The following is a 14,127-nucleotide window of genomic DNA, read 5'->3' on the forward strand; positions in this document are numbered from 1 at the left end:
CATTATAAAATCTCAAATAAATATTAGTACCAAATGAGAGTTTGTTATCACTCAAACAAGAGATATTGTATGGACTAAGTCCTAACAATTACAAGTCTAATTTTGAGTTAAGGATTTCAGAGACTAACTAGCAATTTCAGGGGCGTGAGGGACTGATTGCAAAATATCAAAGATGCAGGAGAACAATATCGTAAAAACTTTTTCAATGCACGCGCATCGCATGTGCGGAAAAGACCAGATGCGCCGCGATTCGGCCCATTCGCGACCCCTGACTTGAGCTAGAGAACACGGGCACAGTGATTAATTCCATCGATGTCCTCCTCGACGGGAAATCCCTTCGCCGGCGTCGGAGGAGGCGGCGGAGTCCATCAATGGTGTTCGACGACGTCGGTGTCGTCGTCGAGTAAGAGGATACAGAAGGAGATGGCGGAGCTGAACGCGGAGCCGCCTTCCGATTGCTTTGCGGGCCCCAAAGGCGACAACCTCTACAATTGGGTCTCCACCATCATCGGACCTCAAGGTATCAGAAGCCTCGATCTTGCCGTCATTTCCTAAGCCCAGCTATAAATTTCATTTCTTTGGATAAGAGTGATTGAAATGGTTCTAGGGTTCGAATATTATGCAAAAATTGTACCCTGATACTTGAGAATATGAGATTTTCTAAATAGAATAAGGTTAGAATTGTTTGCATTTGAAGTGCGTGGTTGAGTGATTAATTATAAAAGAGAAAATGTAGGTAAATGGGTGTTTGTGTCCATTGATATTAAAGAACTGTAATAGTTAGTGGATTAAATCACATACATAAAGCATCTTATGTTCTAGTTAATCTTTCCATCATTCCTGCAATAAGAAAGTAACATAGTAGGCTAGAGAATCTGGATTTTCCGGTGAATGATTATCTTAGAAAAACTTGAATGTTGTTAATATTCCATGATAATCTCCTTTCTAGTCTAGAAGTTATTATATAATACTTTGGTTGATTATAGAATGTTGACAATTACAGATGAACGGATGGGTGTTCTTTATGACCATTCTTCATCTGTTATTGCAACTAGATACAGATTCATGAATTTAGATGTTTGCTTCCCTCTATGTAAGAACGGTAATAAACCTTGTGCTTATAAAATTATACGAGTAATGTACCTAACCTGTACTTTTGCAATCTTGGTTTTCTTTTCACGAGGGGACGGTAGTATTGGTTTTCCATCTTTTTATGAGGTTAAACTATGAGTTCTTGTTGATTCATGTTTGGAAAGTTAAAACATAAACCACATCCATACTTTTACTTACTTTTTGTCAATATTATCATGAAAATAGTCAAACAGCAGGTATGTTGGCTGATTTTCTTTTTCCCCCCATTTGTAGGATCGCCATATGAAGGTGGCATATTTTTCCTTGACATTACATTTCCATTGGCTTATCCTTTCAAACCACCCAAGGTATGCAAAATTCTGACTAGCTATAGAGTACATCATAGTCACTCAATTTACATCTAGCATTATCCATGACCATTTAGACTTGAAATAGTTCTTAGATATAATATTCTTCATGCTATTTCATCTTTCATTGCAGTAAACCTGTTTTTCTGAAGCTTGTATCTAGATTTATTGTAATTTAAAATATTCACCTTCTGTTACCATTTTCGCTCGTGTTGTTGGAGTTGTCCATTCTAGCATCTGTAAACACATGCTGGTAGGTGCTTAGCAATGTACATGTATAATTGTTAATTCATGATGTGTAGTCTAGGAGTGTCTGAACAAAAGCTGGGGGATGGCCGTCATTTTTTCGTTGACTGATGTTGGTGATTACACTCTGAACTAAAACTTTCGGAGGCTGCTGCCTTCAAAAATATTTTAATACTGTCATATTCATGTGGCATTAGGTGATGACCAGAAAAAATCCTATCTGATTTTTAATGGCTAAATGGCACACAGGTACCCTATAGTTTCGCTTACTTTGCACTTTTATATCCTCAATTGTTTTTTGTGGCGTCTATATACCTTAAATTTTTTAAAATTGGGATGTTAGTACCCTCTATCATCCAAACATGATAAATCTTCATTAGAATGTTCCCATATAACATTCATATGCTAATTTTATCACTTTGTAACTATTAATGATTTTTGAATACCTATCCAAATTCTATTTTAAAATACAACTGAAATACATTTGAATTAGAGTTTGGGTAGGGTTAACAGTAAATTTAACAAATATTAATGGTTAGAAAGCTCTACAAACATGTGAATGTTATATCACAATGTTCGGGAGAAATTTTTTCATGTTTGCATAATAGACGGTACTAACATGCTAGTTTTAAACAACTTGAGTATATAAATACTGCGAAAAACAACTAAAGGTATGTAAGTCCAAAGTGAGTGAAACTATAAGGCGTTTAAGTGAAATTTAGCCTTTTTAATACCGTAATAGTCATGTGGCAATGGGTTTTAGGTTTGGAGAATCTTCAGTGTAATAGATTGTTATAGACTATTGTTTTGTATTTGCTTATACTTTTTCAACAAAAAATATAACGCAAAATTCTTTTCAATGGTCCAATCATTCAAATGAAGTGAAATGTTCTCACTTCAATAAGTTTCTAAGGAAGAAGTGAAAGAAGAATCCAACTGCTCAAGTACTGATGTCATTAATGAGTGATTCTCAGCCTATCCTCACTATGCTCCACAGTTAAACTACCATCTGTGGTTTTAGTATATGCACTGTATTCATCATCTGTCATGCCACTATTGCTAATGCTGCTGTATCTTTACAATGCTAATAGTTGTTGCACTGCAGGTGATATTTAGAACTCGAATATACCACTGTAATGTTGATTCTTCCGGCGAAGTAAACCTGGACATCTTGAAGGACAGCTGGAGTCCCGCCTTAACAATTTCAAAAGTGTTAATAGCTATCAAAACCATCTTCACCAATCCCGATCCATGTATGTGCACCGCTACCATGTATTTTCATGGAGTTTTTTTTACTGAATTCTCCTTTTGCGAGGTTCATTTCAGGGTTTTTTGTCACTGCTTATTCAGACTCCTGTATGCAGATAACCCACTTGTTTCAAGCATTGCTCGCTTATACCTGACTGATAGAGCTAAGCATGATGAGATAGCTTCAGAGTTCACTATGCGTTTTGCTCGTTGAGCTGTGTGCTGCTAGATTGTCACTCAGGTAGCATTTGGCCCTTCAGCCATTAGAGATTTGTACTATTTTGTGATTAGATGTGGACATCATATATTCATTCTGCATGTAAAACCTTTTCCTGGAGTTGTACCCTTGTTGTAACCATTCATATTTCAGATTTTATGTGAAGATGTACCAATACTGTGCATAGGTCTTTTTTGTGTGTGCAATATAACATTTGTGTACATGAATTTGTCAAATTTCAAATTTAGTGAAAATGTAGCATATGAAGCTATGTGAATTGATCAATCAGAAGGTGCTTTCCTAGATTCATAGCTTTCCTGCACTCACAAGGAAAGCACATTGGAGTTTTGTGGATGTTTTTTCATGTCTGACAGTCTAAACAACGAGCATAGTTGTTGTCTGTATTGATACCTGTTCTCTTTCAACTTGGTATATCTTTAGTTGTCTGTATTGATACCTGTTCTCTTTCAACTTGGTATATTTTCAGATAATTTGTCTTTTTATCTAATTTGTTGCGCGTTACAGGGGTTTGTTCAATACTAATATGTAGGCACCTAGATGTTCATTCATGTTTTTGGTTGATATCATATTGATTAAATTATAAAGACATGAACAAGAAGAAAGTGGAAGGGCCAAAAGGATAGGAAGGCCAAAGAGAAAAGGGTGTGCTACCATCTTCCTCTCCACCCTAAAGAACTTAAGTGCATGAAACTTCTATTTTCTTTTTATCAGTGGGTATCAGGAGTATGTCCATCTACAATCTTCCTTTCTACCCTACTGAACTTAGTACATGAAACTTCTATATTGAATTCTTCATCGACAAGTTTCACTTGTATCTAGAAAATGAGTTGCCATGAAAGTCAAAGCAGCTATCTTTCATCCACTGGCTCTTTAAATCAAGGTCAGTTGTTGAGAACAGAAATGGTATGTACACTTGTATCTAGAATCTCGCGTTCAAGATAAGCTGCAGAAAGACAACACCAGCTTCCTGCTCATTGCTGAAGGAATTATGAAGCGAAGCATTGGACCGTAGAATGCTACCAATACTGAAACCAATCAACATGTCAGTTGCAAGATGAAGGCTACAATCCTAGTCAAGTTTCCGAGGGAGGTGAAAATTGAGGGTCTATGGTCTGTTCACTGTGAATTTTGTGATGCAGGAATGTGAAAGTCTTAAAACCCTTGAGGCTTTTTAGACGTAACGTCTACCATATCAGAATAGTCATCACCAAAATAATTGTCATGAGTTTTTTTTAGATCCATAACTGTCTTCAGACGCAGGTTTATGGGCTTAAAGAAACTGTGAAATATGAAAGATAAGCTGAGGAGTTCACATGGATCACGCTTTTCTTCAAAAGATGTCCAGGAACTATGCTGCTCACATCAAGGTTACTGCTTACCGTATTTGCATTCCAAATGTCTACTCTAGGAGTTGGTTTTATTAAAATTGAAAATCGGCATACATGAGCGTAATAGGGAGTATCATCTGCAAATTATATACTGTTTATTTTTTTTAATAATCATCAGTTCATCACAAGTCAGTGCTTCATCACAAAGTCTCATACATATATGCTTTTTGTTGGAGCATCACTAAACAAAAAACAAATAAAAGAAAGAGGTGATCTTTCAATTAACTTTGCAAATGACATTCCACCGGTTAAGTGACTTGTCTCTCCCTTTTCAGAAGCTGAATTTACACTCAAACCATCAATTTACCCATCTTTCTCTGTGTGTGTGTGTGGGGTGGGGTGGGGTGGGGTGGGGTGTCAAATAAATAAATTCATGGTGCTTGTTTTCTTCTCAGATCACCGTCATGACAAGCAAAACCTGAACTTAAGCATCCCGATCCGAGCATGTACAAAAGGACAAGGAAGCCTCAACTGGCTACAAAAGTCTCTGAATCGAGATGATGAGCTGCCCAAGGAAAGCAACCGCATCAATAACTCATTACTTAGCTCTCTGAATCAAGAAGACGAGCTTCTCAAGGAAAAAGAACAGCTTCCATCAACTGTGAAATCAGCCATTTGATCAAGTAGCTCCAAAACACGAATACCTCTATCTTCTGGCAACAACCCACGGTGAAATCAGCGTTACACAAGTCACAGGAAAGTAGTTCATCTTGAAAACTGAGAAAAAAGTCTTGTTCGAGTTCGGGTGAATGCCCAAAATTACATGCTGGGGAAATCTATGGGATTGCAACTCTCTGGCTATTGTTTGGAGGTTGAAAGTGTGCTCCAATGTCCGTTTGTTTCTTTTATAATCTTTCATGACAAACACATGAATATAGAAGTCAAGTCCTTTTTCATTGCATAATGCATCTTACCACTCGATGGCGAAGAAAACACGAGGATGATGTTTTCCCTCCAAACTGAAGAAGATGGCAATTTTACGCTTTCGTCCCTCTCTATTTCCATTTTTAGATCGGCGGATGGTTTTGTTTTGCTGTGTATCTGATCCATTGCTCGGTAGATTTGTGGGTGGCGATGGATCTACGTTTTGTTCTTTTTAGGGTTTTGATTTGTGTAGTGGGTTGATTAGGATCAATTGAAGATTTTGGGAGTTTATGTTTTGCACTAGGTTAAGGGGTAAATGGGGAGGTTTTGTTTATGGATTCGGATCCTCTCCACTATCTAAAAAGTAGTGGAGGGACCACTACATAATCACAACCATTGATTATCTAGTTAGTGGTTGTGAATTTTTCTTTGAGTGCAAATTAGGAATGAGTGTAATACACGGGGTATGGTGAGTGTTAGATTTAGATTGTATCATAACTGCCTACTAAATAATCAACGATTGAGATTAAAAGTAGTGGTCTCTCCACTAATTTCTTGTAGTGGAGAGGAAGCAGATTCTTTGTTTATAGATGATATTTGGTTTTGGGGGAATTTTTATGATTGATCTGTGGCTTTGAAATGTGAGCATGAATTTATATGTGTAGCATTAATAGCTGGAGTAATAAGTTTTGCAGTGAACTGAAATACAGGGAGTTGTAAAAAATGGTCAAGTTACTGATGTTCCTAATTGCTTCTCATAATATTACATTTCCTTTTCAATGCTTACCAAATCCCAATTCTGCTTTCTAACAGAAGAGGGATTTCTTGATTTCCTTTTTATCAAATAGATGTTTACTCTTCATTCGGAAAAATCGGTAGTTACAGCCAGTGGATTATGTGCAATACACAATTTACTATTACTTACTGGTTGTTTCTTATCATTGTTGCCTCTACAATAGTCTCCTTGTGTTAAAAATGGAGGTGGGCTAAAGGAAAATATAATCTGTGATCTATTCGCTGTCTATCCCCATAGCGGAGTAGCATTATTTTAGCAGTAGCATTATTTTAGCAGTATAGTTCTGCGAGTAAATTATGATTTTTCACTTTTGAATATGTTGCTTAGAGAGATGGCCTAAGAAATATTGGTTTTTTTATTCTTTTATTTTATTTCTTATTGCCATAGATGGGTGGAGTAACACCTAAAAAAAGGTGGAACTGGGCACCCGAGACTTCCAGTGTTGAAGTTGCAGAACCAAAGAAAGAAACCAAAGCCAATGCATCAGTTATTTATTCATTATACTTAGGATTCATAGTTATGCGAAGGACGATTTTTTGCCCAGATATGGTACTTCCCAATTTGCGCAATTCTATGGCCATCAGAACTCAGTTAAGCCTTTAAGGACATTTGTCAATTGTTAGAATTTCAAATTTATTCTCCTGGAATTTGGTTGAAGCAAGTCGACATTTGTATGTTTACCTTACGTGACTTATGAGCTATTTAGCATTCTTCCTTCACATATAGTACAAATACAACATTACGTTCATGTTCATTTTAGCCAATTTGTGTTCCTACAGTTTAACGGCATGTCATTTGCAGATAAACAATTAGACTTTCCTTATCATGACTAGCCATTAAATGATATTATTGTTATTAGAACTTTGTTCAGGGAGAACATTGTTCGTGTAATATCTCTTGTTTGATCAATAACACGCTCTCATTTGGTACTAATAAGTTTATGAGATGACATATTTCAGGAGTAAACAGGTGAGAAAAAGTTTCGGCTTAAAACAATGCAAAAAGCAACAGGAACAATTGATTTTAGCCATTAACCATCGATGGTCACGAGGCAACCATCAATGCTCCATAGATCATCAATGGACTACATAGATCATCAATGGACTACAGTCAACAATCTGTATTTTTAGAAAAGAGAAATCAAACTATCAATGGATTATAGTCAATCATTGATGATCCATTCAACCGTCGATGGACTACAGTCAACAATTTGTAGATTCCAGAAATAAAAAATTGAACAATCGATGGATTAAAGGGAACCATCAATGATCGACATTAACCATCGATGATCGCATTTAACCATCAATACTTTGGACGCGTTTTGACAGATTTTCAAATTCAATCTCAGCCGTTTGATCATAGCTTTGAACTTCTATTTCAACACTGATTAGAAGACTTCTTTTCAAGGCAATCAAGATCTATTTAAGGAGGGATTGGAGAAGAGATTAACAACAAGAAATAGAGATGATATTTTCTTAAGTTTGAGAGATCAAATTTTAGGGTTTGTGAGAGATTGAGAGTTAGAATTTGATTCTTGAGCCTCGTTCAACTTCTCCTCATCGCACTCAACATCAAGAGATCGAGAGATCGTTTCAGCTAGGAGGAGTGTCCTTTCCGTTCATCTACAAATCGCTTCTTCATGAATCTTCAACATCATCGTTTTGGAGAGCGATTTATTTAAAGGCCGTAAGATCTTTTCAATTGTGCTTTAATTATTTTTAGGATTAGTTTTGTATTTCAAACTTGCGAGTTTGAAGGCATACTCAAGTTTGGTTGAGGGTTGGCATGCTCAAGCTAGGGTAATTAAGTGTGATGGCTAGGCCTAGATTTCTTCTGGTCATTTTGAGGAGTTGGGTATCTCGACTGACTTCGGGTAGATTCTAGGTCTTGTTTGTAAAGCTTACTGAATTAGGTTGTGATTCATGGATATAATGAAGAAGTCTCTTCGCGAGAAGAAGGTTCGCGAGAAGAAGGATTGGACATAGGATTTTGATCTGAACCACTATAAAAATCTCGTGTGTTCCTATGTTGGTTGCTCTTATTTTTTTATTTTTTATTTTCTATTTTCTATTTTCCGCTACATATTCTTTGTTTATTCGGAAATTTTATAGCAATTTTATTCACTCCCCCTCTAGGCTTGCATCCCGTTTCCAACAATTGTTGCTAGGTTCGAGTAAAGGCTGCTCTTAACAAGTATTCTAAGACTCAGTTGATAGGACCAAATTGTCCTAGTATCATCAAGCCTAGAGAATGCAAAATTGGAATAATGCCTGGATACATCCACAAGCCAGGCCACATTGGGGTTGTGTCTAGATCTTGTACTTAACCTACAAAGCGGTATGGAACTAATTTGTGGTAATGTGTTAATGTTTTAGCATTACATGAGAGTCCTTTTTTAGCAGTCAAACAATTGTTAGCTTGATGCAGGTTTTTCAAACAACTACAGTTGGTCTTGAACAGTCCACCTGTGTAGGTATCGGTGGTGAAATTTAGCCTCCGTGAAATTATTTTCCAACAGGTGAATTGTCCTAGACCAACTGCAGTAGGCAATGGTGGTGAATTTTACCCATTCAACAGAACAAATTTCATTGACTCTTGATGATCCACAGACTGAAGGTAAAACTGTTCAGAAGCATTATAGATACCTATGATTTGTAGTATTTTGTAATGTTAATGTTGTAAGTATTGAGTATATTTCCCATTTAGTATGCATTAATTTGACTATAAACTTATCTTTTATTTATTATAGATTTTATTTTTCATCAGTATGTGAATGTCAGGGCCCAAAAATGGGGTCAATCTGCTTATCTGCTAAGAGTTGGACCATATGATAGAGGGTGTGTTGATTTATTGTAGGCGATTGAATTGAAGGTTTCAACGAAACTGAACTTCAAGCGGTTCCATTCAGGAATAAGTCCTGTGGAACAGATGATATTATTTTATTTTTAGGACGGAGTTAAATGAACGGTAGGTTTTCACCTAGTGAGGAGATAAAATTAGACTAGTTCAGAAAAATAGTGTTATTTGCTTGACATCAAGACTTATTCCTAAAAATGATTCGGACTCTAGCAGTTTTTACCTGACATCAAGGCACCCAATTAGAAATGGTGTTATTTTCTTTTTTCTGAGAACTTTGAGCGGCATATGTAGCTTCTGAAGTCTCTGCTGTTAAAACAGCATTAGGGATATTACTGATGGAGATAATGTGCCACAGGTAAATTTTTGTCTTCTCACAGTTTCATTCAGGCCTGCGGCTATTTACAGAATGTTGTTTTGTATAGAAACATTAATGCCTGATATAGCTTTTATCTTTTTTGTTTGAGCTGTAAAAAGAGGGTGTTTTATAGTTTACTCTTTTTTTAACAAGTAGAAACCTTCCTCTGGTTAATGTTTTTTATTGTACTGTGTGGTCATATTATACAATACTACTATGATCATACTGTTTCAATTTTTTCTCACTGGTAATTTTTGTATTGATGCATTTTCGGGTACGTGATAGATTGTGTTCTCACAGTTTCACGCAGGCCTGCAGCTATTTATAGAATGTTGTTTGTATAGGAACATTATGCCTGATATAGCTTTTATCTTTTTTGTTTGAGCTGTAAAAAGAGAGTTCTATAGTTACTCTTTTTTTAACAAGTAGAACCTTCCTGTGGTTAATGTTTTTTATTGTACTGTGTGGTCATACTATACAAAATTACTATTAGGTAACTGTTTCAGTTTTTTCTCACTAGTAATGCTATATGATAAATATTGACGCATTTTTGAGTATGTGATATTTGTCTTGGAATGCCTTTCAGGTATTATTCTTATCGTACAAATCAGAGGGACTGCAGAAGAGGATGCTGCAGCTTTAATCAAGGTTAGATAAAAAACAGAGTCCTATCCGCTATTTTTATTTATTTATTTTGCAAATAATCAAATTTAGTTTGCTGAGAAAAATGATATTCTCTTTCCTCTTTCCTTTTGCATGTGTATCCTACCTCATGCTTTGATAAATAAATTGATGAGAATAAAAACAAAAAATAACAGTTTGTTGCCCTGTCAAACATTTTTCTCAGTCTGACTTCAAATCATTAAAGCGCTTATTGGAGACCTTTCAAAGTTTATCCTTTTGCCATTTTACCTGTTTTAAAAGCATATCCCTTCTCTCTCTGGCTCCTTTGTGCCCATCTACTCTCCATGTGTGTTTGTCATAGTGTTTGTGGGCATGTATCCATAAGATGGGTTAGAACAGCTCAGCTGACTGTTAACAGAAAACTGGTTTCCCTTTTGTATGGATATTGTTAAAGATTTGAGCCACCAAGTAGAGCTCCGTGGAGCTTCTGTAGCGCATACAAAACCATGTTTTCCTTTACATCAGGAGATGATGAAAGATTCTTCTATGCTTTCTAACTAATCATCTGCTATTATGATTCAATAGTGGGGAAGCAATTCATCTAGCAATCATGGTTATTGTCAATTTGTCATTGTTTCGACAGCTAATATTCTACCAGTCCTATAATTGGAAGTGAAATTGCATTTAATGGACACCTTCATAACAAGCTCGGGTTACCAATTGCTTCCTCTTTCCTGACAAGCCCACCTTTGAAGATGGGACTTTTTATTCCAAGACATTTTTATTGGGCTTTTAATCTTCACATATCATATCTCAAAACAGAAAAGTGACACCGGGTGCACCAATATAGGTTTTCTCTAAATGAGCGTTTTCAGTTTGGTGCATGGACATACGAGAATGAATTGCTTCCATGAGAAATCTCGAGCAGTGCTGCTTCATCAATAGCAAAACTTATATAGGTGCACTCATATCTATGAAGCTATTATTGTTGTCGTATTCATATAGGTCCTTCCCCTAGTTTTCATCAGTGCAGGAATCGTCTTGTGATGTTTCTCCAGATAGACACCCAGTAAAACTCACACAACAATATGAATTCTAAGTTAACTTGAAATTGCAAGACCGCGTGGAATCAGTTTATGTGCTCTTTCTGATTGGGGTTTTGTGGAACTAAATAGCCCATTTGGCAGATTTCTTTGTTTTTCCCACAATACACATTTTTAATTAATATTATTTATTTTCTTAATGAAACAGGAAAGCGGAACGGAGAAACCTGTTGTTGCATTTATAGCTAGACTCACTGCCCCACCAGGTCTCGCATGGGTCATGCTGGAGGTTAGTTTAAAATTCCTCATGGTTCAATGACCTAATTATTTAATCTGTTTTGTGATCTGCTTCATGTTTATAATATCAATTCTATTGTTAATAACACAGTAGATGGGCTTACACAGTGATATTTTATCTGCATCATTCAACTTTCCTGCGCCAACTCTTTGCTTACACAAGTAACATGGATTTATATTTTCACTGGTTTTTCAGTTTCACCAGCGATATTTATATGTTCGAAAGTGACCATTTCTAGGGCCATGGAGACATATTTCTCTTATTGTATGTTTGCAAAAGCACGTGATAGCCTAGTTGTTCCTAACGAATTTGACATCTCTAACAACCATGATTTGGATTTCTAATGACACGATCTTCAGCTTTATTTTCTTTCCTTTCTAAGTACGTCATGGTACCATATCCTTGAGATCCACATTGTGCCTAGCTCTTGATGTTAAGTTTGAAGTTTCATAAAGCTGAATTGATGCACCATCTTGATTTTTGCAAAAGAGATCTCAATATTCTGTTTGAGATTGAACTTCTGTTTCAGCAGTCGAACTTGTATTGAATGATGTTTGAAATTTAAATTTATGTTCTGGTTTCTTGCAGCTATTGTATCAGGCGGAAAGGGCACTGCTCAGGACAAGATTAAAACCCTCAGAGAAGCAGGATTGACAGTGGTCGAGTCCCCAGCTGAGATTGGCACAGCCACGTTTGATGTCTTCCAACGGCGCGGACTAGTACAGTAGCAGGTCTTTCAATATGTTTGGAAGGTTTTGTTACTGTGTTGTTTGTTTCAAGATGCAGGTCTAACTTCTCAAATTTTGTTTCATCCCCTTTTTCTTTTCCTTGACGGATTGAAAATTTTCTTTAAAACTCTTGTAATAAAAATAAAATGAACTCAGATGCATGCTTCAGGTTCCTCGCGGGCTAAGACCTTGTTGTAGATGATGTTGTTGTTGCGCGTCGGCGGAAGCGTGCACACGAACCAACACGAGTCGGCGAGCAACGGGAGGAGAACAACCAACGAGTGCAATTCACAAAAGAACGGCATAAACCAATCACAAACACAGAGATTTACGTGGTTCGGCAAGTTACCTACGTCTACGGGGAGAGGATGGAGAGATTTCACTATGTGGAAGAGAAATACAATGGGTTGCAACTCTTTGAGAGTCTTTTGAGCACTTTGAGAGGGTGATTATTGTGAGGGAGTGAGAGATTGTTGGTTAGGGTTATTTTGAGTGTTTGAGAGAGTTGTAACCTATTGTGAGGGAGTGAGAGATTGTTGGTTAGGGTTATTTTGAGTGTTTGAGAGAGTTGTAACCTATTGTATTTCTCCTCCATATAGTAGATTGTTGGTTAGGGTTATTTTGAGTGTTTGAGAGAGTTGTAACCTATTGTATTTCTCCTCCATATAGTGAAATCTCCTCATCCTCTCCCTGTGGACGTAGGTAACTTGCCGAACCACGTAAATCTCTGTGTTTGTGATTGGTTTGTGCCGTTCTTTTGTGAATTGCATTCGTTGGTTGTTCTCCTCCCGTTGCTCGCCGACTCGTGTTAGTTCGTGTGCACGCTTCCGCCGACGCGCAACAGTTGTTACACACTTATGTTTATTCTTAGAAACCGCGCTTCATTTGTTCGGGGATCACTGAAACTCACTGTCATTTCTGATTGTTCTCGGTACATTTATGACTGCTGCTACTGTTGACAGAGAAGTTGGAACGTTTCTGATTTCGTCCATTCATGTGTATTTTGTCTCTATTTATTGACAGCAAGGCTCAAAGTACAACAAGATCCGCAAAAGCTTTGATGTTACCTGTTCTTTTCTTGTGAAGTGATCTGGTCCTTGTGCCATTCGCATCTTCAAGAACTGGGGCTGAATCACCAATCTCGCGATACTTCGATTAATCTTCTCAAGGGTGCGCTGTTAGCCTCAACTGAATTTGATGAGTTGTTAAACTTATAGTAGTCTGCTCTTTGCCTCCAAAATATAGTTTTTCTTGACAGAGTCTACATTTAATGTGACGCTCTCTCTTATGACGAGCATGTGCTAGATGACTTACTGTGCATTGCAACTTTCTCCCTCTTTTGCTCAGGTGTTTACGCCAGCAAGCATTTATTTATTTATTCCAATTGCGAGGTTTGACACTTAAAAATAGTCTTGTGCGTGAAATTATTCCTGATTCATGTCTAGCTATGTTTGAACAAATAAATGCTCTAGAACTGATTTGGGAAGATATTTCTCAGGGTGGAACATTTGCTGCTTAGCGAGTAGTCGATTATTTGAACTGGAAGTTAGAAAGTGGACTAATTCTCTAGCAATATGAAAGAAACATATATAAACCAAGTAGCAATTGGACTTCAAGTTAAAAGTGTGATTAGTTGCGACTCTCGAGTACATGATAATGTTTCTGTGCTTTTTTATTGTTTGATATGTTCTGGTACAAGTTTGCTGGCGATCACTGGAGAAACTATTAGATTTTTGCTTTTTTGTTAATGATGAACCATGAGTTCTCGACATCGTTGTTCTTTTCTACGGAGATATGTAACCAAAACCAAACAGTATTAATTAAATAGCATAGATATACATATCGCAGCCTACATATTCTGCTTCTGTCCTGCAGGTTTTTTTTTAAAATTTTTTGTGATGAAATTACGACTAAATTAGGTATGTTATACTTGCAGTCTTGCTAATTAAATTATTCTTGAAGGATCTGAGATGCATGGCAAACGGGGGGGGGGGGGGGGGG

The 14,127-nt window shown here is 36.9% G+C and overlaps 1 protein-coding gene and 1 pseudogene across 1 annotated transcript; both read left to right on the top strand.

Moving 5' to 3' along the window:
- Positions 227-3,371, top strand: LOC109833367 (constitutive photomorphogenesis protein 10). The gene is made up of 4 exons (XM_020401022.1): positions 227-520; positions 1,366-1,439; positions 2,791-2,938; positions 3,050-3,371. Exons 1-4 carry the CDS (start codon positions 313-315, stop codon positions 3,145-3,147), a joined length of 528 nt encoding a protein of 175 aa, XP_020256611.1. The 5' UTR covers positions 227-312; the 3' UTR covers positions 3,148-3,371.
- LOC109834770 lies at positions 8,769-12,240 on the top strand (annotated as a pseudogene).

Source organism: Asparagus officinalis, chromosome 3 (genome assembly GCF_001876935.1).
Source record: "Asparagus officinalis chromosome 3, Aspof.V1, whole genome shotgun sequence".
NCBI classification, from domain to species: Eukaryota; Viridiplantae; Streptophyta; class Magnoliopsida; order Asparagales; family Asparagaceae; genus Asparagus; species Asparagus officinalis.